This window comes from Apus apus, chromosome 4, assembly GCF_020740795.1.
Source record: "Apus apus isolate bApuApu2 chromosome 4, bApuApu2.pri.cur, whole genome shotgun sequence".
Lineage (NCBI taxonomy): Eukaryota > Metazoa > Chordata > Aves > Apodiformes > Apodidae > Apus > Apus apus.
In genome coordinates, this window is record NC_067285.1 from 63,468,648 (window position 1) to 63,491,124 (window position 22,477).

A 22,477-nucleotide genomic window follows, 5' to 3' on the forward strand; every position below is an offset into this window, starting at 1 on the left:
GTGTAGTGAAATGTTTGAGCACTCTCACTTTAAATGGAAGTGAGGAATAAGTTGACCAATCGTGTGTGAATGATAACATTAGAGATAAAGTTATTTCTCACATTTCTGTGTATAAAAGTAGCACTTGTATTTCAGGAAGCTGAGCTTGCTTTGTGGAATACCACTCTGCTCCCTTTTCTGTGCAGAACTGGATATTAAAGCAAATACCTCAACTATGTGTGGATTGGCTTCTTGCACACCAGGTGGTGATGGACCCAGCTTTTGGGACAACAGAAGCAACAGAAGCACATAGGACACAAGGACTTGGGCACCCAGTGTGGGAATATGGAGATCATCAACTTAGTAAAGGCATACAGTCTACAGTTCCTAGTTTGGGCATAAAGGTGGAGAGGTATAGGGCACAGAGTTGGGTTTGTGCTTTCTGGATCATAGCTGTACAAAAATCTTGAGCGAAGCTTCTAGAGTCTTCTATAACTAGTCAGCCCAGTATTCCTCAGCCATTGGATTCACCATTTGAATTCTTTCAATAAGGAGATTTTCTTTAGTAAAGAATTTCAATTTCTTACTTGGATCTTACTTAGATAATTTATTACAAGTCAAGATTTCTTTGCCCAGCTATGGAACTCCCTCAGTCTGTTCCACTGGGCTATTTTGGACAGTATGCTACAATAAGGAGCCCTAGCAACTAATCCTCTGGCCAGCACCCCACTGATTTTACCAGAAGAGCCCACCTGAGTTACTTACCTGCTTATTCTTCACTGCTGTCCACTCTATACATGCCCAAAAGGTAGAGAAATACATCCTCCAGTTCACTGTGGTTTAAGCCAACTTAAAAAATGGTTCAAGCCCCTCAGCACTGCTACAGTCTCTGTTGACTCTATGCTTCTTACGATGGGACCTATTGAGAACATAGCACAATGGCCACTGGAGAAAGCAGCATGTGAGCTACTGTTCCCTTTGTCAGACTCACCTGGATGAAAGGATGAAAGATAATGGTAGAAGATATGGGACTTGAAATGGAACTGTTAGATTAACTCTAGTGGTTTTCCTGGGATGAAGACATGCAGCTTATGGGTAGTTTCTAGACATGCTCTTAGCAAAGGCTGTTTCTCAGCAGAGCTTCTAAGCCTGGGTTGGGCTGCTGGTGGGGATCATGTCAGCTGGGAAGACCTGAGAAGCATATAGAAATGGCCACAACTGCAGTAAAATTAAATCTGCAGTTAGGACCTGAAAGTTGAAGTGCAGACACCACTTCCACTGGGTAAATACAGCAGGGAAGAAGCAGCACACAGGAATATTTGAATTTTTTTTTTTTTTTTTAATGGAGCTTTTGTTCAAAAAAATGTAGTATGTGTAATTGCTGACAGGGGTATTGAATAGCTCCCACTGCTGTTGATACAGTTGAAGTCTCTGCTGATGACAAGTAGTAGCTCTAAATTGTCGAAGCATAGAACAGATCAGCACTAAGACAAATTTTCTCCCTAAAGACTGCATTGAATAACAAAGGTTTGTTAATTGAAGTCCTTTGCAATCAACCAGTGCACAAAGCATGCATTTCCAATGCCAGCTGTTGTTAACATATCAACAAGAAAACTGATTTCTTGGATGTGAAAACACCAGGTATTAAATTTCCTCATTTACCCTTTTCTACCAGTATAAAAATTACCACACATAAAAATACTGTTTGCTCAAAATAATAATAGCACTAAGTGTGGACTAAGTGCAAATAAAAAGAAAAAAAAATTTCAAAGATATAAAGGAAATAAACCCCTGCCATTTCACCTATATTTAAGGACCTCTGTGTTTAGGGCTGTGTAGTATTTCAACAAAAATCAGCACCTGCTGAATATGAAAATGGCTTTACAGGCACCCAAGTTAGTGCTGTAAGAAAAAGATAGTCACATTTTAATTTTACAAATGTTTCTTGATGTCAGTTACATATTACAGATTGAAAAGTGAAATTAGGGAGCAGTAGGATGTATTTCTTTATCTGAAAACGGTCACTGTTCCAAATTGGTAGTTAACAGAATGGTTAAAAGGAAAGCATGTACTAAAATAAAAGAAAGCAGAAAAAAAAAAAGCTGATCTGAATTCATCTGAAATAATTACATAAATTCATCTCAAAATGGCTTTAATAAAAAGCAGTCTCAGTCTACGATGTTCAACTAAGCCAGTTAATTAGCCCTGCAGGGGTAGGGCAAAAAGGCTACTTACAAAGAAAGTGAAATAATGATACTTAAATAAAGGCAATATAAAACAAATCTCTCAGCAAAAATGAGACAAGAATTCATTTTCACCATGGCACTCTCCACAGCTCCTGAAAGTGCCTGCTGCTTGCAATGAATGAAATAAAAGGGGAGGAGGGAGAGCAGAGAGAAAGACATGTGACAGAGCTCAGCGCTCCTCTCCCTTCATGACGCTGGGAACTCACAAGCCTATAAAAGGTGCCTTGGCTCCCAGTCCCAATTCTCCGTCTGCAAAACCAAAAGCAAGAGGTGGCTGCACAGAGGAGAAATGGGATGCTGTTCTACTCAGAGGTAGCTCTCCTGACTCATCTGACACAGCATTTCTAACAGTTTGAACACCGAAGCCAAAGCTTTTTCTGACAGATCTTCCCAGCATCTGCTGTGGTACCTTCCTTCCTTTTTTGCTTTCTTTCCTGTTCTTATCTGTTAGTGGGAATTTTGGAGGGTTGGAAGAGGGAGGTGACAGAGGCACATCGTTCCTGAAAGAGACAAGAACATCGAAAATGACTTCTGTCCCCACAGCTGACTGGAACGTGAGCATGAGCAGCAGGTGGAACATGAGTCTTGCGGCAGCGGGTGATCCCTGGGGACAGATGCTGGAAGCAGCAGCTGGAAACACTACTGCCCCTGTAGCATCCTCAGCAGCCAACTTCTCCAATCAGTTTGTGCAGCCCTCTTGGCGCATTGCCCTGTGGTCTCTGGCTTATGGTGGTGTGGTGGCAGTGGCCGTTTTTGGAAATCTCATAGTCATATGGATTATCCTGGCTCACAAGCGTATGAGGACAGTGACCAACTACTTCCTGGTGAACCTGGCCTTCTCTGATGCCTCCATGGCTGCTTTCAATACACTCATCAACTTCATCTACGCACTGCACAGCGAGTGGTACTTTGGAGAGGCTTACTGCCGCTTCCACAACTTCTTCCCAATTACAGCTGTCTTCGCCAGCATCTACTCCATGACAGCGATAGCTGTGGACAGGTGAGAAAAGAGAGGAAAATTTTAGGGGTATGATGTGAAAATCAGATTCTCTGCTGAAATAAAAATACAGATATAACAATCATTAAGCCATAAGAGGCAGAGACATCCATAGTTCGTCGACTGTGTTCCTCTGCACTTAGGGATCTCTCCCTAATACACTGCTTTCCTCTCTGTCTTTGGTCTTTCTCCTTCATCCTTTCCTTACTTTTACTCTCTTGCTTTCTTTTGCAACAAACACTCAATCTCTCTGTTTGACTTCAGCTGCTTTCCGTGCTCCATCTTTTGACACTAATTCCGTAACAGCAGCCCTCACTCAGAATTTTGCTTCCCCACCTGTGAAAACATGATCTGTCCCTCAGGTAATGTCATCTAATTCATACTGAGAAGGAGTTGGACAGATGGTGTGTGAAGAGAGAGGATTTCAAACTTCCCTCTCCTTTGTATTCTGCAGCTGGCAGAGGCATTTTCTTCCTCCTCAGGAATCACTTCAGGCTTTGTTTTTAATAGAGCTCCTCACAGACAGTTCTGAGCTGCTTGGTTCCTCCTAATTTTAAATAATTAGACTATTTACATTGCCATCTGTGCATATCAAGAGGTCTGGTAATAACACGGTTTCTAAGTGTTTAATTTTTATTCTGATTACTTGCAGCAAAATGAGATTCAGTGACTGTAAAAGTAAACAGGGCAGGGAAAAACTTTACCTTTGTGCTCTTGCCAATAATGGAATAGGACGGTTGTATTCTCCATAGAATAAAGGGAAAATGTAGTTGTTAGATTTCCAGTAGAGATGCTTTGATGGATCATCTTTCTCAAAAACTGGGGTAAGTCTCCCCTAGGAGAATTTCCATTCTTTATTATAATTTTCACATTTGCTGTACCAGAGAGGTAACCTACCACATGCTTTAGAAATCAAATAAATTCCCAAATTTTCATCCAGGAAATCAGATCACTTTGTGCTTTAGACGTTTTTATCCTTTTAGCAATGCACTGAAATTACTCACAAAACTCCTTTCTACACATTCAAATCATGTTATGCATCTTGCCAGGACTGACTTGGCATAACTGCAGCACTTTCTGGTGATGGTAGTTAGGACTTTATAAGGTTCAATCCATGCCTTGAAATGTGATTTCTCATTTCCAGGTGCAGTGAAAACATGTTGTTGTACCTTTTGTTTCTGCTGTGGGAACACTCATAATAATGCTTTTTTCTTGGCCCTACTAATTGCAGATTTTAGGTGGCATTCTCAGGCAGATGCATTTCTGTTTTGTAAAGCTAAAAATGAAAATTAGATGCTTAGCAGCTCTTCTACCTCTCTGCTCTGGGGATGGGTGTACACAGGAGGAAACTAGCATACTTTCCTCCTGCCACTGATGTATCTTGTTCCCGACTGTTACTTCCCATTAATAATGGAGGAGGTAGTGTAAAGCCAGTGATAGTATCTTTAACCAGGCAAAGATTTATTCTATTGTCAGTTTGGGTTTAGCTTAAGACTTTCATCTAGCCTGTGGTTTTCAGAATGATAAAAGGTTTTTAGTCGCTGCTGAAGCTTTAACTGTTATTGTTGTAGCTGATCATGTCATCCGCTGGGCAGTTACTAGGATGATCTACATAAGGTTTTTTCATTTTTCTGACAAAAACATCCACAAAGATGTAATACTTAGTACCTTGAAAGTTCCTAAATTTCTCCTAGAGAACTGAAAACAAAGGCGAATACAGTTCCTTAGGAATCAACAGGGTGTATTTCCAGAATTGCTTTGCTCCACACTGACTGACATGCAACAGTCGGGTACAAATGTTTTCCTTGGTTTAGCAACGTGAGAAACTGGTGCTCAGAAGTGAGTAAATTACTACTGTTATTCCCTCTGATCTATTTCTTGTCTGAAAATCCCTCAAAGAAATCACAATTTCCACCCCATCCACATCTTCCAAGCCCACCTGCCCCCACAAACAAATCAAAATCTTCCCTTGGGGAGAGCACAGTAAACAGTGCCACAGCTGTGTTTAGGTGAGCTCTATGTAGTACCAAGAAACATAATGTAAAACAAACAGAAGTGCAGTCTTTCCCTATTCAAACTGCTATTCCTTTTCCTTTTATACCAAATCCCACCTGATACATTCAGTACCACTAACCCTAACCCTGACTTCTTCTGAGAACACTTCTGCGGAGTCAAGAGGAAAACTGAGGGTCAATGTGAATCCCAAGGAATATCCCAGAATGCACAATTCAGGGCTCTATTCCAGGGCACAGATTTGCTGGGTGGATATTTTTTAAAACTTTGGTTCCCATTTGTCTTCTGTAAACATTCAGTCAGTGCTTCAAACAGCATCCTCTGCTTTCATTTTGACCCAGTAAACTCAACTCACACATTAATTATAATTTTAAAATGAACTTTCAAAAAGCTACACATTAGGAGAAAGCTACTGAGGGAACTGAAATTATGGGATTGTATCAGATGATTTTCCAGTAGAAATTGTTAATATCCTGAACTACTGAAAGGTCATGTGTTGTAACTCACTAAAAGTATGTTGTGATATGTGCCATTGATTGTTTCAGAATGTCCAAATGTTTGCAGAGTATGAATGAGTCACTGTGATTCTAGACTTCACTGAGCAGGGCTCATAGGAATTACATGTTTCCTTTCAGATCTGATTCTGCAGCCCATGTTATCTAAGATGTGTGCACTGCGAAAACATGGGACTGATACAGGCTTCTGTGGAGGAGGCAGTTCCTGCAGCAGCGTGTGCTGCATCTGAAGCTGAGGGTGAAAGTATCCCAGGCTATGACCACCTGGTCACTGAACATAGACTCAAATTTATGTGTGTTTATCCACACTTCTGACCAGCTCCTTTCCCCCTGCTTTCTGCTTCTTTTCCAACAGATTCTTTGCATGTACTGCAGAGATGCCACAGGCAGCTTTAATCAGGCCAGCTCAAGTATCAGAAGCAGGAGAGATTTTATACTATACTGGTTCATCCATTCCTTCCTTCAGAAGGAAGCTCATGTGTGCAGGTCATGCTGCACACTAGCACAGTTACATTGCTTCCAGTGCAATAGCTCCTTTAAATTTTTAACAATCTAAGATAAACTGAAGACAGAATATTTCAAGATTAAGCACATCACATTCCTGGATTCCACTAATTAGGCTGACTTGTTAAATATACTAGTCCCCAGAACCCGAGAGAAGAAGCTGAACAGGAGAGCATTAAGGGCTCAAAAATCAAGAGGTGAAACATAAAGGACTCCTGAGGACTTGGAGGCCTAAAATTATTTTCTGGGTTTGACAATTATTTTCCTTTCTTTCTGAGAAAAGAGGTTAAATAGTTTCTGCAGAACATCCTGATGAAATGACTACAAGTTTCAGACCATCAGAGACACAGGAAAATTAATCCATTTCTTGGTATGGTACAAACTCATAGATGATCTCCAGAGGTCCCTTCCAACATTCTGTAATTCTGTGATCAGACAAAAAGATAAAATATTTTTGGGTTTTGGTCAAAATTCATGTCAGAGTTATGCTATTGATAACATACTGAGACAGTCTGGAATATAGACTTAACAGCTATTTTTTCCTTCTCTTTTGCATTGAGTGAATATTCTATTTAACAAGCTGCTTTCAAAAGATGCAGTGAAAAAAAAAATGGGTTGATATGCCAATATCTTGAGGAGTATAAGCAACATTTACAAGTCACTAGCCCCAAGTCAAAAAACAACATGTGATAAGTTTGAAGCATATATCCAAAGCACAAGTTCATTTTAGACAGCCTTAGCCTTAAACACATTTTGCCAGTGCCCTTATTTATAGCTTAATAAAAAATATTACATGTATCTGTGGTTTACTACGAAATGCAGCCTACAGTACTTTTCAAAGATAGGCAAGGGTTTAGCTTTTTTGGTCTGATTTGTTTTGTTTTTTCTTGAATATTACTGCCTATATGAATGTATTTCTGAATGATTTACCAACCAGTAGAGAAAGCTGTATCATTCACATATTTCTGTTTACCTAAAATAATATTTCAAAATAACTGCAGAAACAAGAAGTAAGCTGTTCATGAGACAGTGTCAGAAATGTAGGCAATAAGAGGGTGGGTTGTAGTCTGTGCAGAGGGAGCTGGTTTTGCAGACTTTGCATTGATATTGGTCCTTGATAGCACAGGTAGATCATCTTCAAAGCACAGGAGAGACAGAAGCCCTTCTGTAGGGAAAGTCACCTAGTCCACTGTTTTATGAGGCAGACTAAAGAAAAGAGTTATCCCAATGTGTTTGTTTATCTAGCATGCTGTCATACACCCTTTATACTGTTAGTTTTAAAGGGATCACTAATTTTGTTCACTGTAGATCCTTCTGGCCACCAAACCCAACCTTACCCAACCAGTCTTACCCAACAGTCAGGGACAGTCTTACAAAAATTCCCATAGCCAGTCTAAATTAATTAATGCAGATCACTCCGGCACTACTAGGTAGAAAATAAAGATTAAAGAAGGCAAAAGTGAAAGACCTAGGTTTCGTCATACAAAAAATGCCTCTAAAATCTCACAGATCATTCCACCCCCTTTAGTTCACTGTACCTACCTTACAGAGACCCTTTGTCGGATTTTCCAAAACAATATTTTAAACAAGGGCAGGGAATCATAGCAATTTGCCTACCTAAGTTTCTTAATTACCAGTTGATTCCAAATAAAAAGCTTCAAAATCAGCTGTGCATACTTTGCTGCCTGCTGTAGATGAGCCACTTACAGGCGAGCATTACGATTTTCTCTCAATCTCTTCCTTCATCAAGTCCCAATTTTCTGTTGTCATCTGGGACTGAATTTATTACTTTTTTCTCCATTTGAGTTTATAAACACACTGTAAACAGGTGAAACAAATCATTTAAGATGAAATTGTGTCTCCAGATGGGTGTTTGTAGGATCCAATTTTGCACAACATCTGATTTTAAAAACATCTTATGTATTTTTGCTACAATATTCTAAATAATGTGTTAAAGCAGGAAGATTTTCCTGCCTGTATTACACATTGTATGCTGTTTTACAAAAAGATAAATTCATGTTTCAGGATAGTGTGGTGGGGTTTTGGTAGCAGGGCCATAGGGAAGGGCTCCTGTGAGAAGCTGGTGAAAGCTTCCCCAGCTTCAAAATCTGGACCTGGCAAGGCCAAGTCCATCACATCTCTGTGAGTAATTTATCAAAGAGGAAAACAAAGCTGCAAAAAAGACCTTCAGGACACAGGAGGGGGGAAGGTGAGAGCCATACCTGAGCATAGATACCAAGGTCAGTGAGGAAGGAGGAGGATGAGGTGTCCAAGCAGAGATCCCCCTACAGCCCATAGAGGAGCACGGTGGAGAAGCCTGTGAAGGACCACAGTGAAGCAGATGTGAATCTGCAGCCATGAAGAACCATAGTGGGGCAAACATGGATCTGTAGCCCATGAAGGATCACAATGGAACAGATGTGGATCTGCAGCCACGGTGGACTGTGCACCAGGGGAGGTGACTGCACCTGAAGCAGCCCGTGCCTCTGTGGGCAGCCCACTCTGGAGCAGCCTGTTCCTGAGGGACTGCACCTTGGTGGAGAGACTCATGTCAGACAGGTTCATGAAGGACTCTCTTCTGTGGGAGGGACTCTGCAGTGAAGCAGGGGAAGGTTGTAAGGAGCCCTCCCTGGAGGAGGAAGGAGGGGCAGAATTGATATGTGACAATCTGATCTTAAACCCGACTCCCCATCCCGCCGTGCCACTTGAAGGGGAGGCAAGAGTGAAGTAATTTGGGCCCAGCAAGATGGGGTGGGGGAGGTAACTAAGATTTGATCTCGCTTTCTCTTTCTCATGTTCTGATAAACTAAATTGTTCCATTTTTTTATTCCCCAAGTTAAGTCTGTCTGTTTTGCCTGTGACCATAATTGAGGAGTGAAAACCTCCCTGTCCTTGCATCAATTCACAACCTCTTAGTTGGATTTTCTCCTCCCTATCCCACATTAAGGGGTGGGGGGTGAGTGTGCAGAGGCCTGGTTCTTATACCAGCTGGGCCTAAACTGCCACAATTACTTTTTTTTTTTTTTCCTCTTTTCTACTGTCAGGACCATAACACATGAAGTTCAGGAGCTTTTATGATACCAGCTATTTGTCTCTTATGTTACTAGTAAACTGTACAGAGCTGCACAAATATGCTGCTGTTGTAACCACTGGCTTAAGGAGTTCATCAAGGTTACTCAAATGAGTACTGTTTCTATTATCATTTTAGGGAAAACAGATTTTCCTTATTTGATGAATCCAAGAAACTAGTAATAAACAGTAGTTTGTAGACTCCAGCCAAACTGAGCAGTTCTGAAGGAACTGTTCTGACCCCAGCAGATAAGAAAAGTCTTGAAAGAAAAAAGCACTGCAGCAAGCACACACACACAGCCATCATATCCTGTAGCCTGACTGATTTCTCCTTCAGTTCAATGGAAAGACTCTTAGTGACTTCAGCAGTAATTAGCTAGGGACAAAGACTAATACAAACCAAAGTTGGAAGAAAAGCAATGACAGTGGCATACAGCATGATTGCAGCAATCAAAATCATGTGCTAGTGATTCTAGTAATGAAACTATTGTGCTGCCTAAAAATGCTTTAGAGTAATACACAGAATGGTGCAGATAGTCAGTAAACCATGTTCTTGCAAGTGTTGCCTTGAGTCCCTACCTGCACATATTTATATCCCTGAATTTCTAAATGTGCATATTCTATCTTATAATTATCTTCCAGGTGTTAATGTTTGTGTTGGAGGGGTAATAATGCTTTCTGCTTGTTGTAATGAGCATAATGAGTTAGTTCTTTTCAGTTGGTGTATACTTTAGGTTCAGCACCTCCACTTTGTGTCAAACAAGCTGTCTGTGGCATTACCAGCAGCTCCCACTGGAGTGAGAAAGCATTAAAAGTCAAGTCCTGAAATCAAACAACCTCAGTGAGAGTTCAGAACCCTTTGTCTCGCACGAAGGCCTGTTGCTTCAGCCTGGTGACTGACTGAATAGTAAATATCCAAAGACTGCAAAGCAAATTGGCACAGCACCCCACTGAATGTTTATGTGGCTATAGGATGTTTTTCAGCAGTGTAACATGTTTTCAGTTGCTTGTAACAATTACAAATCCTGCTTCAGCTCAAATACCTACCTACCTCTAAGGAACTTAGAGACAGAGTTGTGGGAAGATCCAAGGCCTACATATAAATTTGACAGAACACGTCAGACCTATGATGGCCTCAGCACTCCCCGCTATCACTGACTTCAGAAGGACTGCATAAGCCCAGGCCACTAGAAAGAACAGTGGAGAATCAAAACGGTCATTAAGAGAGATGACATCAGAGCACCAGAGTAGTCTGTCTGCTCCCCCTCCATGCAGCTTATGGCTGGCTGATCACAGAACAAGTTTTGAGAGTTCCCTCCCATACACCTGCAGGGGCAAAAGGGCTTGCCACTACAGAGCACTGCTGTCAAAACATTTTGCTTTTCTATCAGTTCTACTTACTTTGGAATCTCTGGTCCACTAGAACTGATTTTTCTCATATGTCTTTTGCCTTTGCATGACCCCACTTTCTTACCATCTCCTCTGTCAACCCAATTTCTATCTGATATTATTCTACAATTCTCCTTTTTTTGCTTCTCCTCCTTTTAGTTTCTTATCATTCTTGCTTCAATTCTATTCTTATTTTTGCATTCAGAAAAATGTTTCCCAGTTTCAGTTCTTTTGCTTTTGCTCTAGATCCTGTAGCTCATCATTCTCCCTTTCATTCCTGGCCTACTCACACAAACCTCTTTTTTCTACACAACGTTCATCACCATTCAGTACACAATTCCACTTCTCCCCCTTGTAACTGGCACTTTACTATACAAAATATACATAAGGATATCAAACAGTAAGGAAAATGAGACCTAATGACAGAGCTACTCCATGAAAGATGACAGACAGTTGTCAGATGTGGGTAATTAGAATATAGGGGTAATATCCTGCATCATACACACACATTATCCCACACTTAGCCTCCTCACCTCATTAATTTTCTGGGAAACACCTAAGTATGGAACGTCTAGCCTGTGCTAGCAGAAGCTTTCATTCCTGATGGAAACAGTCTGGCCAAAATGGACAGAAATCAAGGACAAAGGCCAGCTGAAAAATTAGCTACTACTCCTCCAGGTTGAGGCTAAAGAGATAGACAAAAAACTTATAACTGTTAGGTACCAGTTTGCTGTTTCCAGCAAACAAAATTACAGGCAGGAGTGGTTAAGCTTGCTTTGCAAATGACAGATAATAGTTCAGGAAGGACTCAGTTCTCTTCTGGGCTTCTTTTGGCTTCAGAGATTAACATCCAGAGACAGCTCAACTACAGAGCTGGTTTTTAACCAGCAATAGAGAGTCATCCCAGTTTTTCCACTATCTTTAGTTATGGCAATGATGGCTTCTCTAGGAAAATGCTACCAAACTTACATGATGAAATTGAGTGTCACAATTGCAGCTATAAAGCAATATCCCACCATGTTAATTAAGCAATTTTGTTTATAAGAAAAATGTCTTAGGGAACAAGTTAGATAGTTAATTGTAATTGTCAGTGTATTGGCATACTAGAAAAAATTTGATTTGTTATCCAAGGCTCAATAGTAGAGAACTGTCAATACTCTCTGGTCAGCTAAGTCTTACCTGGACAAAGACATGGGACAAAGGGAATGGTCAAGGCTCCTCCACCTCCTCTCCATCTTGTTTGTTAGAATGACTGCCCGCTATATTTTTTAATGTCTTGTAAAAAATCTAGGCTGCTGGCTTATCACTCAAATTTCAACAAGAAAGTCAAGTTGCCTGCTTTTAGTCTGATCCTAGTCCTTTAACTTACCTCATTCAGGCAGCCAATTGCTATGATTTCCATCAGTACAGCTGTATGAGTCATTTCACACAAACAACCCACATATTTAAAGGGCAGTCACCAGACAGGGAAATAAAACAACATAATTTTTTCTCAGCCAAAAAGAATTACTGCTGGTACCTATTGGGAATAAGAATAATATAACTGGGAATAAGAATTACGTGAATGTAATAAAAATCTGACAATAGCACATACAACACTGTCAGCGTGCAATCAGAAGAAAACTACCAATTGAAATGAATTATTCCAGGCTAGGAGAAGATGTCTTAAGAGTCCTACAAGCATGTGAAAATGATTACTTGTTTAATGGGTTATCACCTACTACAGGTAAAGATCATTAAGTATTTTGGACAGTATCCAGAAGCCCACACTCAAGCTAGCTCAATTTGAAAGACAGGACTCATGACTACAAACTTATCTTCATTACCAAGCTGTACTTACTCTTTGGAGAGGAAGGGAACTAAGGGGTAGAGGGCAACAATCCACCTGTTATGTATTTTCTTGAGATCTGCTGCTCTCTCAGTACAAGACACCCAACACTTGAATAAAGCTATTTCATAGTTAGTATGTAATATCAAAAGCATCAGATTAGCTGAGGGGAGAAGCAGGTAAAGAAGAAGGGAATTTATTACCTTGTAGGAAAAAAATGTGTAAGTTTAAAAATGCAGAATTAATAGGCTTGAAATTCTAGATACAGAAATTTATATTTGGAACTGAACATCTTTTAGATCACTTTTTTTCTGAGAGCATTTATATATTTGAAGGTATTAGGACAGTTATCATGTATAGTAGGGCTAGAGTACCACAGTACCACTATGATGGTAGATGTTGGATTTATCATGTATTCGATAGTTAACTATAAAAGGAGTTAAGTTTGCTAAAACAATTATCTATTCTATAATTACTCGTCTTTCCAGTATGAAATTTCAAAAAGTAGGAATATCTTAAATTAAATTTGTTTACAGTAGCAGGTAAATATGGATGCACTTACACAAATTCTTTTCAGGAGAATTTTCTTGTGAATATTATCGTCTTGCAGTTAACATCTGTACCTAAAGATTATGGTCAAGTCTGCATAGAATCTAAGTGTACTGTAACAATTAGGACATGATGACATGATGCACCTTCCTACTATTCAAATGAGTGCTGCTCTTCTAATAGAAGCAGAACAGAACTTATTCATCTAAAAAAGGATTTTTTTTTCAAAACAATGGCAGCTTATCAATTTATTTCAATGGATTTCAATTCAAGTCCAGACTTGAAACTTACCCAGACATTCTCCTAGAAATTTGGAAAACTCTCATTAGAAAAACATTCAAGCTGGTTTTCATGTTCATTCCGGTTTTCTATCTGCTTCAGGTGTTTCCATATAAAACAATCAAAATAAAAATAAAATAAAATTTAAAAACAAATAAACAAACAACCCCCACACCTAAACCGTGAGGAAACACAGAAAAGCATATTTTAATATTGTTAGTTTTCTTTTGACTTGCCCTAGTTATTCCTGAGGAGGTCCTAAATCATTGCTATTCTAATTCTGATTTCAGAAAAGTAATTGTTTGGGGAACATGGTGTAGAACGTAAACACTATCAATGACTACAGAAGATCAGATTTTCAGTTTCCCTGAATAAGTACAGATACACTGAATTCTTCCATGGAAATTTTTTATTTAAATTGCTGATCTGTATTAATTCACAAACAGCATTGTGTTTCAATAAAAGGATTTTTCCATGCACTTTGTGATTCAATAAAAGGATTTTTCCATGCACTTTGGGAACCCTCTGGAACAAAATATTAATGTAAAAAACATTTCCTTGTGTTGTTTTGAAAAACATTAGGATGTCAGATAAAAGAACCTGTAGCTAGTTATTCAGTATGCTATAACAGTAACACTGTGTAGGCATACATACAGCCAGTATCTCACTGGCTTTACAGAACTACACAAATTTCTTCAAATGTGATTCTGGCTGATTCTTAGCAGCATTCCCCCTAATAGTGGAAGAAATTTTCATAGTCTTCCTGTTTAATCAATATGATTAAAGATTTTGTAAGTCATTATTTGGTAATTGTTAAATGAAACGAAATACTGTGATCAGGGAAGCTGGTGGAAAATACATTAATCCAGGGTTTAGTCTGGAAATCAAAGCAGTAGTCTTGCTAAGAAATATGTGAAAAACACATAAGTATGTGATAGGGAACATATAAAGCAATGCAGTCTTCCTTGTTCCTTGCATCTGTAACAGGGGTCAAAAGACAGAAAACAAGACTTGTTTTTCTTTTACTGTTGCTCTTTTTTTCCTAAGCTTTTAAATTACTTAGAGTAAACTTTTTAATTGTTTTTTTGTATGTTCTTCTCAAGTTATCAGCATATGTGGGTTGCCAATAAAATCTAGCAAGAAGAATGCTATCCTAACTGAGAACACAGGAACTGAAAAAGCGAATGAGATGTTCTCATGCCTTATGGATCTGTTTCTCTTTGTGCTTTTATTGCTTCTATGTTGCCCAAGGAAATGCTCATCTGGCTCCTCTCTCAATCTCTGTGCGAACCAGTTGCAGTTTGAAGCTCTTTAGCAGATGATCCAAAGCCCATCTTTGTCTACTGAAACAAATGCATGCAGACTTACCAGCTTCCTGTCACTTTTTACAAGATGACTAACAAACCTGACAGCTTTGCTTTTAATATTTTTAATTAGAGATAAACCCTGTATTATGTAGCAGAGTAACAAAGGATCCAGCTGTATTGTTCTTTTCAATCAGGTTGTGCAGTAACAGGATTAACTAGCCCTTTGAGGAATAGTTGCTCTACTAGTATACATAATGGTTAAGCGGGTGTCCTACAGGTTTAAAATAATATTCAGTGAACCTTCTTTTTTTCCAGCCTTGCCTTCATAGGAGCCAAATTGCCCAAAGAGCACAGTGCCATCAGAACTCCAGGAAGATAAGAAAGCTGAGGAGGGACTTTTTACTAGGGTAGGTAGTGAGAGGAGAGGGCTAATGGATTAAAACTTGAAGAGGGGAGATCTATATTAGACATTAATAGGAAATTCCTCATTATGAGGGTGGTGAGACACTGGAACAGGTTGCCCAGAGAAGTTGTGGAAGCCCCCTCCTTGCAAGTGTTCAATCAAGGTCAGGTTGGATGGGGCTTTGAGCAACCTGGTCTAAGTGGAAGGTGTCTCTGCCAATGCACAGGGATTAGATCCAGATGGTCCCTTCCAACTCAAACTATTCTATGATCTCTGCTTATATCCTCCTCCAAACCCTAAGCTTTAGTTGATTCTAGATACACACTAATCTCTGAAGGTTTCTTATGCACAGGTTTTTCTTTCTTTTACAGATACATGGCCATTATTGATCCTTTGAAACCTAGGCTCTCTGCAGCTGCTACCAAGCTGGTCATTGGGAGCATATGGATTCTGGCTTTCCTTTTGGCCTTTCCCCAGTGCCTATACTCCATAACCAAGGTGATGCCTGGGAGAACTCTTTGCTATGTAGCATGGCCAGGTGGTCCAAAACAGCATTTTACGTAAGCTTTTGTTCTTTTAAACTTGTACATGGTGGTGCCTACACTTGCAATGGACTTGGCAAAAGCTGTTGATCATGCAGATACTCTACATGCAGAATAGCCAACAGCACTGATCATTGAGAAATGTAAAACAAGTCTTCTAAGTTGGAAAACAGAGCATTTTGAGTGATAAGTGGAATACTTTTATTCTCTTCCACTTCTATGAACATCCTCCATCCCGTGCTGCATGTTTTACAACCACTTCTTCACTTAAGATGGTTACTTCTATATAGACAGGGAGGTCTGAAATGGAGACAGAACATGCAATTCAAAGCAATCTTCCTTTCCAGTCTAACCAGGAAAGCAAGTATTTCCAGCCCCTCCTTGTCCTGATCAGATTTTTTTATCTGGATCCCTTCATGAGAGGGTTGGATTTTCCTACTTCACTCTGTTGCAGTATCACAATACTTATCTCAGATATTAATCCAAATAATAAAACTGTAAAACCTGTAACTGGTGCTTACATCAGTGCTTACATCAGCAGCAATGACTGTGGTGCAGATAGGCAACAGATCTGCCTTGTCAGTGTGCAACAGATCTGCCATATGAAGTATGTCAGGTAACACAGGACACTTATCAGGGCCTTTGTATAAATATACCACTTAAATACTTATTTTTCATTTATGGTCCAGAGTAGAGTTCAAAATGCCTAGCTTGCCCTTAGGATACTTGTCTGTGGAATAATTAAATCAATTATTTAAGTTAAATAAAATTAAATCTGCTGGTTATGACAAACACACCTTATTGTACAGTCACCAATAATGAAAACTTAAAGAGTCATTCTTAATTTGTGCTAGCACAAGTTCAGAATCAGAACTAGAAATGCCATAAATCACTTGCATTAAGATGTAAATAAATTTACAGTGCAATTCAAGAGTTCCAAAGAGACAGTGAAAACACTGAGGACTAGTCAGTCAATGTAAAACATGCTTTGTGCTACAGTAGCACTCTTGACTGCTAGCAGCCCATCCCATTGGTATAGCTTTTCTGAAAGCACTTATCAGCTTAATGCTTTTTCATTGCAGGTATCATATAATTGTGATTGTTCTGGTCTACTGCTTTCCACTGCTTGTCATGGGCATCACTTATTCCATAGTGGGAGTTACGCTCTGGGGAGGAGAAATACCAGGTGACACATCCAACAAGTATCATGAGCAGCTCAAAGCTAAGAGAAAGGTACTGTTCCATTGAATCTAAGTGAATCCTGACAACGTAATCTGCGATTGTGTTGAAAAGTATCACAGTATGTTCTGTCAGAAACACCAAGTGACTTGAAATAACAGTAATGAGAGGTCTACTGCAATAAAAAAAAAATTAAAAAAAGAGGAAGTTTGACAAGTTGTTTTCTATATTCGCTAGCTGTTATTTTTATAACTGTCCAGCATTAAATAAAGGTAACTTTTGGATTTTAACTTCTTGCTGCACATGTAGTGCCATATACTGTGTGTGATATGTGGAAACTAAGCCCAAATGTTTAGCCTTTACAGAGCTAAAATACTGAGTTTTGAACAATGGCCTAGCAAACCATTAGCTCCTCTTAGGCCAGATTCTCATTCTACTGAAAGAAAAGTGAATCTTGCTGTACTTTTCAGCACATTAAGGTTCATGCATCTTTGAGAGTAGTGCTGAAAGGCATGTTCACATTGAATAATTTGAGTTTCAAATCAGTAACTTTTGGTGAGAAATGCAAACTTTCCCCAGTTGTTTTCTTTCCGTCTTTTCCACTTTAAGTATTCCCTGATCTAATAAGACTGTGGATTGCTTAAGAGCTGATTATTTGACTATTTTCAGTTCAGTTTTCATTATGTTGCAGTGCCATGGTTGTTTCTTTCTTATAACATTCTTTTTCTTAACCTAACTTTTCTTCATTAAGGCAGCTCTTCTGCTTTTAAATTGATTTTTTTTTCCTACTAAAATGCATTCAGCCTTTCAAATTCGAAAAAAAAAAAAAAAAATGGTACCTAAACATGGACTTCTAACTCACAATGATGAGCACATCTTCAATTGCTCAATTTGCTTCCTAACACTATGAGTCTGTTTGAACAGTGGTACATTGCTACCACACTGTAGCAACAGCAGAGTGCAGTATATTGGGTCCTGAAGCAATAGCTCTTCTGCAAATACTTGAGAACACTGATGTTCACTTTCTTTCAGGACACTGTCAGGGTATGAAAGTGTTTTTTCCCCACATACTACACAGAAAAACTTGTTACAGCAGAGGATACATGGAAGGAAAGATCAGGATCATCTTCTCATTCATATACCTTCAGACTCATAAGAGACAAGTGCAAAACTTTCTATGGCAAGTTTCAGCTGGCAGAATGGTAGACATGAATACACAGCTTCAAGGTATGATGTGCAATGCCTCCTATGAAACCAAAGGTGGTGGTGGTATTTTTTTTTACTGTTACATAGGTTTTTTTAAGAGAGCAAAATGCTAGCTTGTCTTAAGGAAGCAAAATGCAGTTTGACTAGTACTATCACTACTATTGCCTTGTAACAGTTTAAAGATCACTTGGAACGTGAATGGAGAGAAAACTTATTAAGAATTATAATTTAAAACTAAATAATATGCTTTGCATATGTGTTCCAAAGTGAAATTATTGGACTAATTTCCAGAAATTATGAAATCATTTCAAAATACCAGTATTTCACTTTCTAACATTATCCATTAAAGTCCAAAATTACCATTACAATCTTTGCCATCCATGTTGTCTCTTACCCAAAAGTGTATTTTCAAAGGTATGAAATTACTTTTCCTACAGAGTATAAGGAGAAAAATATTTTGATGGTCAATTAACTGTGCTATTACCAATACTGCCCTTTCAGCCAGTGAAGAAAGGGAAGCAAATAGTGGAGGGTGCCTAGGGTCTGACTGTAAACACAAAGGTAGGAAACACTTTCTGGAACAGTTTGAAAAAGCAAGAATGGAAAGAAAATTATTAAAAGCTAACTTGGAGAACCTCAGAACTTTAGCACCTGCTATCATAATGACTAAGTAAAATAATCACGTCTTCTAAAACTAAAGGTTTCTGAAGAGAAAAGCTGGCTTTTACTATATGCTATGAAGAGTCCAATTAAATCCCTTGAATACTTGAAAAACAGCACCTATTAGAACTCTAAATATATGCATGAGACAAGGAATAGTGCCCTTAAACAAAGGATTTTAAAAGTGAGAGCACTGGAATTCATGCCTTCAACACAGGCAACAAGTGGATTAAATTATGTGCAGATATATTGTAACCGCATCAGTGACTTCATTGGCATGACAGCTCTTCAGTTCCACTGCTGTGCTCTCCATCAGGATTTATAAAATAAATTATGCTTGGAAAGATTAATCATAATTGGTCATTCACAGAGATGAACTAATAGACTGGAATCCATATAAAACTGTAACTCAGCCTGTCTCTGATAACAGAGTAATGCATTCCCATAGCTATTACCATTAATTAAACTAAGTTCTTGCACAATCAACGTAATAATGACAATGTATGACCTCCTCCCTAAATACATACACACAGACTGACTTTTTATAACAGTGCAAGGCAGCATAACCAATATTCTGAAAAAAACATTTAAGTTTAAAAAAGTTCTATTAAAGTGTTTCTATTAGCAAGTACATGGGCTGAATACCTACTGAAAATTTAGGGAATTAACAAAGTACTTCTTAACATTGTGTATCATAATTTTCATTTTATAGTTTCACTCTTCACATGCTTAGCAATTGCCTAGGGAAAGACTGGGACATGAGGTATGGGGGAATTGTTTTCATTGCACGTTAAAATCAAAATATTTTTACAGAGTTATTTTATGGGCTTAGAACTTTGGAAAAGCAGGGCTTATCCTTTATCCTTTTCAGGACTTTTTTTTTTTTTCTGGGAATGTGTTCTCTTTTTAATAATTTGCCCACCATATTTAACAAGTTTCCCTAATGAGGTAAAAAATTAAGTCAGGCCTCCTGATAATTTTCTGAACAGCACTGGAACAGCAAAATAAAATGAAATTACTGGAAGCTGCCCTGCTTTGCTCTCTATCAAATAGCTACATCACACTCAGCAACAGTACCAGCTTCCAAGCACTGTCTCAAGTTTTACTAAAACTCAGCTGTGAGCTGTGAACACATCACTCCGCACTCCTCGCTCATGCCTTCAAGCAGCAACCAGAGGAGAATAAGAGAACAGTGAATTCTAAAAATGGCTTTATACTGTGCATAAACCTTGCACAGTGTAAGTATTTACTGACAGACTGATGCAAGTTTTTTTGTTAAAACTTTGTTACAGAACAGCTGGCAACAACTCCAGGTCACAGACAGAGACAACAGACTTGTTCTATGTGGTCAGTGAGTGAGCTGAGGATTGTGTGCTTGAATTTCTGTGGTGTTTCTCCCCTGTATTTCTATTGCCATCTTGGCCTTTCTTCCCCTTAATTTTAACCCATGAGCTCTCTGTTGGCTCCTCATCCGTCCCCAGGGAGAGCTCCATGCACTCCAGCTGGTCTTTGACATAGAGGGCAACACCCCCACCTCATTTCCCATCTGTCCTTCCTAAAGATTTTATAACCCTCCATTCTGACGTTCCAGTCATAGGAGCCATCCCACCAGGTCTCAGTGATGCCAATGAGATCATAGCCCTGAAGGCTCACCCTCATCTGTAACTCCTCCTGTTTATTCCCCATGTTGCATGCATTTGTATAAAGGCATTTAAGCTGGGCCTCCGGTAAGGTTGCCTGACTAGCTGACCTGACCACCACACCATCCCTAGGCTCATCTGTAGTGAGCCTGGCTTCATCCCCCACCCTCTCCCAACCTAGTTTAAGGCCCTATCAAGGAGTCCAGCTAATTCCTGCCCTAGTACCTTTTTTCCCCTGTGGGACAGGGTCTTCCCATCCAATGTCAGCAGGCCCAGTGTCCTGTAAATCAAACCATTATCAAAAAACCCGAAGTCCTGTTGGTAGCACCAGTTTTGGAGCCAGGCATTGATCTTTGAGGTCTTCCTGTTAACCCACTCATCATTCCCCAAGACTGAAGAGACAGAGGAGAACAAAACTTGTGCACCCAAGCCCTTGACCAGTCACCCCAATGCCCTAAAATCTTTCTTTATTACTCTCAAACTCTTTTCTCCACCTCATCACTACCTACCTGAAAGATCAAAAGAGGATAATAGTCTGAGGGCCATATCAGACCAGGAAGTTTCCTGGTTATATCCCTTACCCTGGCTCCAGGGAGGCAGCAGACTTCCTTGTAGGAAGGTCTGGCTGGCATATGGGACCTTCAGTTCCCCTCAGAATGGTATCACCTATCACTATCATCCTCCTCTTGCTCTTTTCAGAAGCAGTCCTAATCTAAGGAGTTGGTTGCTTTGGCAACTTCTCAGGAGCAGGCCTATTGCATCCAGCTGGCTGCTTTGGCAGCTCCCTGGACAGGGCTTCTTCAGCATCCTTGTTTGACTGGTCCCCTATCTCCAGAGCCCTGTATCTGTTCTGTAAAGGGCACCTGGTAACGTGGGAAGGGTCCAGTGAGAACTCTTCTGCTACCCTTAGCAGGGATCTGCTTACATTCCCTCCCATCCTCTCCCAGTTCCCATCCTTCCTCCTGGTGACAAGAAGGCTGGGCATCTTCTACCTCTTGTGAAGCTACCATCTGCTGCCTTTTCCCTAAGGATAAAGGGTGCAGCTCCACCAATCTATTTCTCTTTCACATTCCCATATGGTCCTTAACCTCTCCACTTCCTGCTTAAGCCCAGCAACCAGGCTGAGCAAATAATTTACCTGGTCGCAGCGCACACAGATATTGTCTTTACTGTCATCCTGTAAGAGTGACAGACTCAGACACTCCATGCAGCCCAACAGCTGGCCAGCTGCATGCCTCTGAGGCAGGTCAGCCTGGGTTCCAACATTGCTTTTAACTGAGGTTTTTGAACAAGTGGAGATCATCTTCCACTCTGCCTTGCCTGCTGAGCCCTCCCCAATACCTCCTCTAACTCAAAGAGTTCCTTTGATTTCTACAGGCTTTGGAGCAGGTTTCCTAGGAATCAGTTTCAGCTACCCTGGAATGGGTTGGCTTATTCCACAGAAGTATCAAACTATTGCAGTAATGATCAGCATGTTGACTATTATGGCCAAATAATGTAAATATTTTAGTACTTGAAGCAATGTTAAAATATTGGTACAAAAGCAGAAATAGCAGATGCTGTCAGGACAATGACACTCCTGATACTTTCTAGCAAGAATAATTGACCAGAGCTTTAACCACCTCTTTAATGGCCAAACATTTCCAAAATGTTCTGTATGTCTGTTACAAGTCTACTTCACCTCAAATTCATAACCTTGTACAGTCATCTATGGAATAATAAAAACAAGCTAAGTGCATCAAAACCAAAATATGCCTTACGTATCACTGACACTAACAGTTTCCTTTCAACTCAATTTAAATAGGCCTGGGGGACTTTTTTTTTTTTTCTTATGTGGTAACAAATACATTTTCTTAACCTTTAAAAGGAAAGATGTTACTTTCATTGCAAAAGCATGATGATGGCAAAATAATAGCTTAAAATATGTGGGTTTTTTTCCTCAACAGAACTTTGTCATGCATTTTAAATTAGTACAGTTCAGGAATAACTCATTTCATCTTCAGGCAACACAATTTTATACTATCAACAGAAGACAGAAGAGTTTTTTTAAACCTAGATATTAAATAATCTGTATTCTTTCCCATTATGCTCCTGTGCCAAAATTATACAGGAATATGGTAAACATAAAAATGGTTTCTAATTATGTAAGTCACTTATTCAAGTCTCCTAAGT

At 39.5% G+C, this 22,477-nt stretch overlaps 1 protein-coding gene across 1 annotated transcript in view; it reads left to right on the top strand.

Moving 5' to 3' along the window:
• Positions 1–2,146: 2,146 nt before the first annotated feature.
• Positions 2,147–22,477, top strand: part of TACR3 (tachykinin receptor 3) — a 28,885-nt gene continuing 8,554 nt past the window's right edge. The window contains exons 1-4 of the mRNA XM_051617953.1: positions 2,147–2,537; positions 2,769–3,225; positions 15,450–15,638; positions 16,703–16,853. Of these exons, the coding sequence (XP_051473913.1) occupies positions 2,414–2,537; positions 2,769–3,225; positions 15,450–15,638; positions 16,703–16,853 (921 nt within the window). The 5' untranslated portion in view covers positions 2,147–2,413. The remainder of the gene's footprint in view (positions 2,538–2,768; positions 3,226–15,449; positions 15,639–16,702; positions 16,854–22,477) is intronic.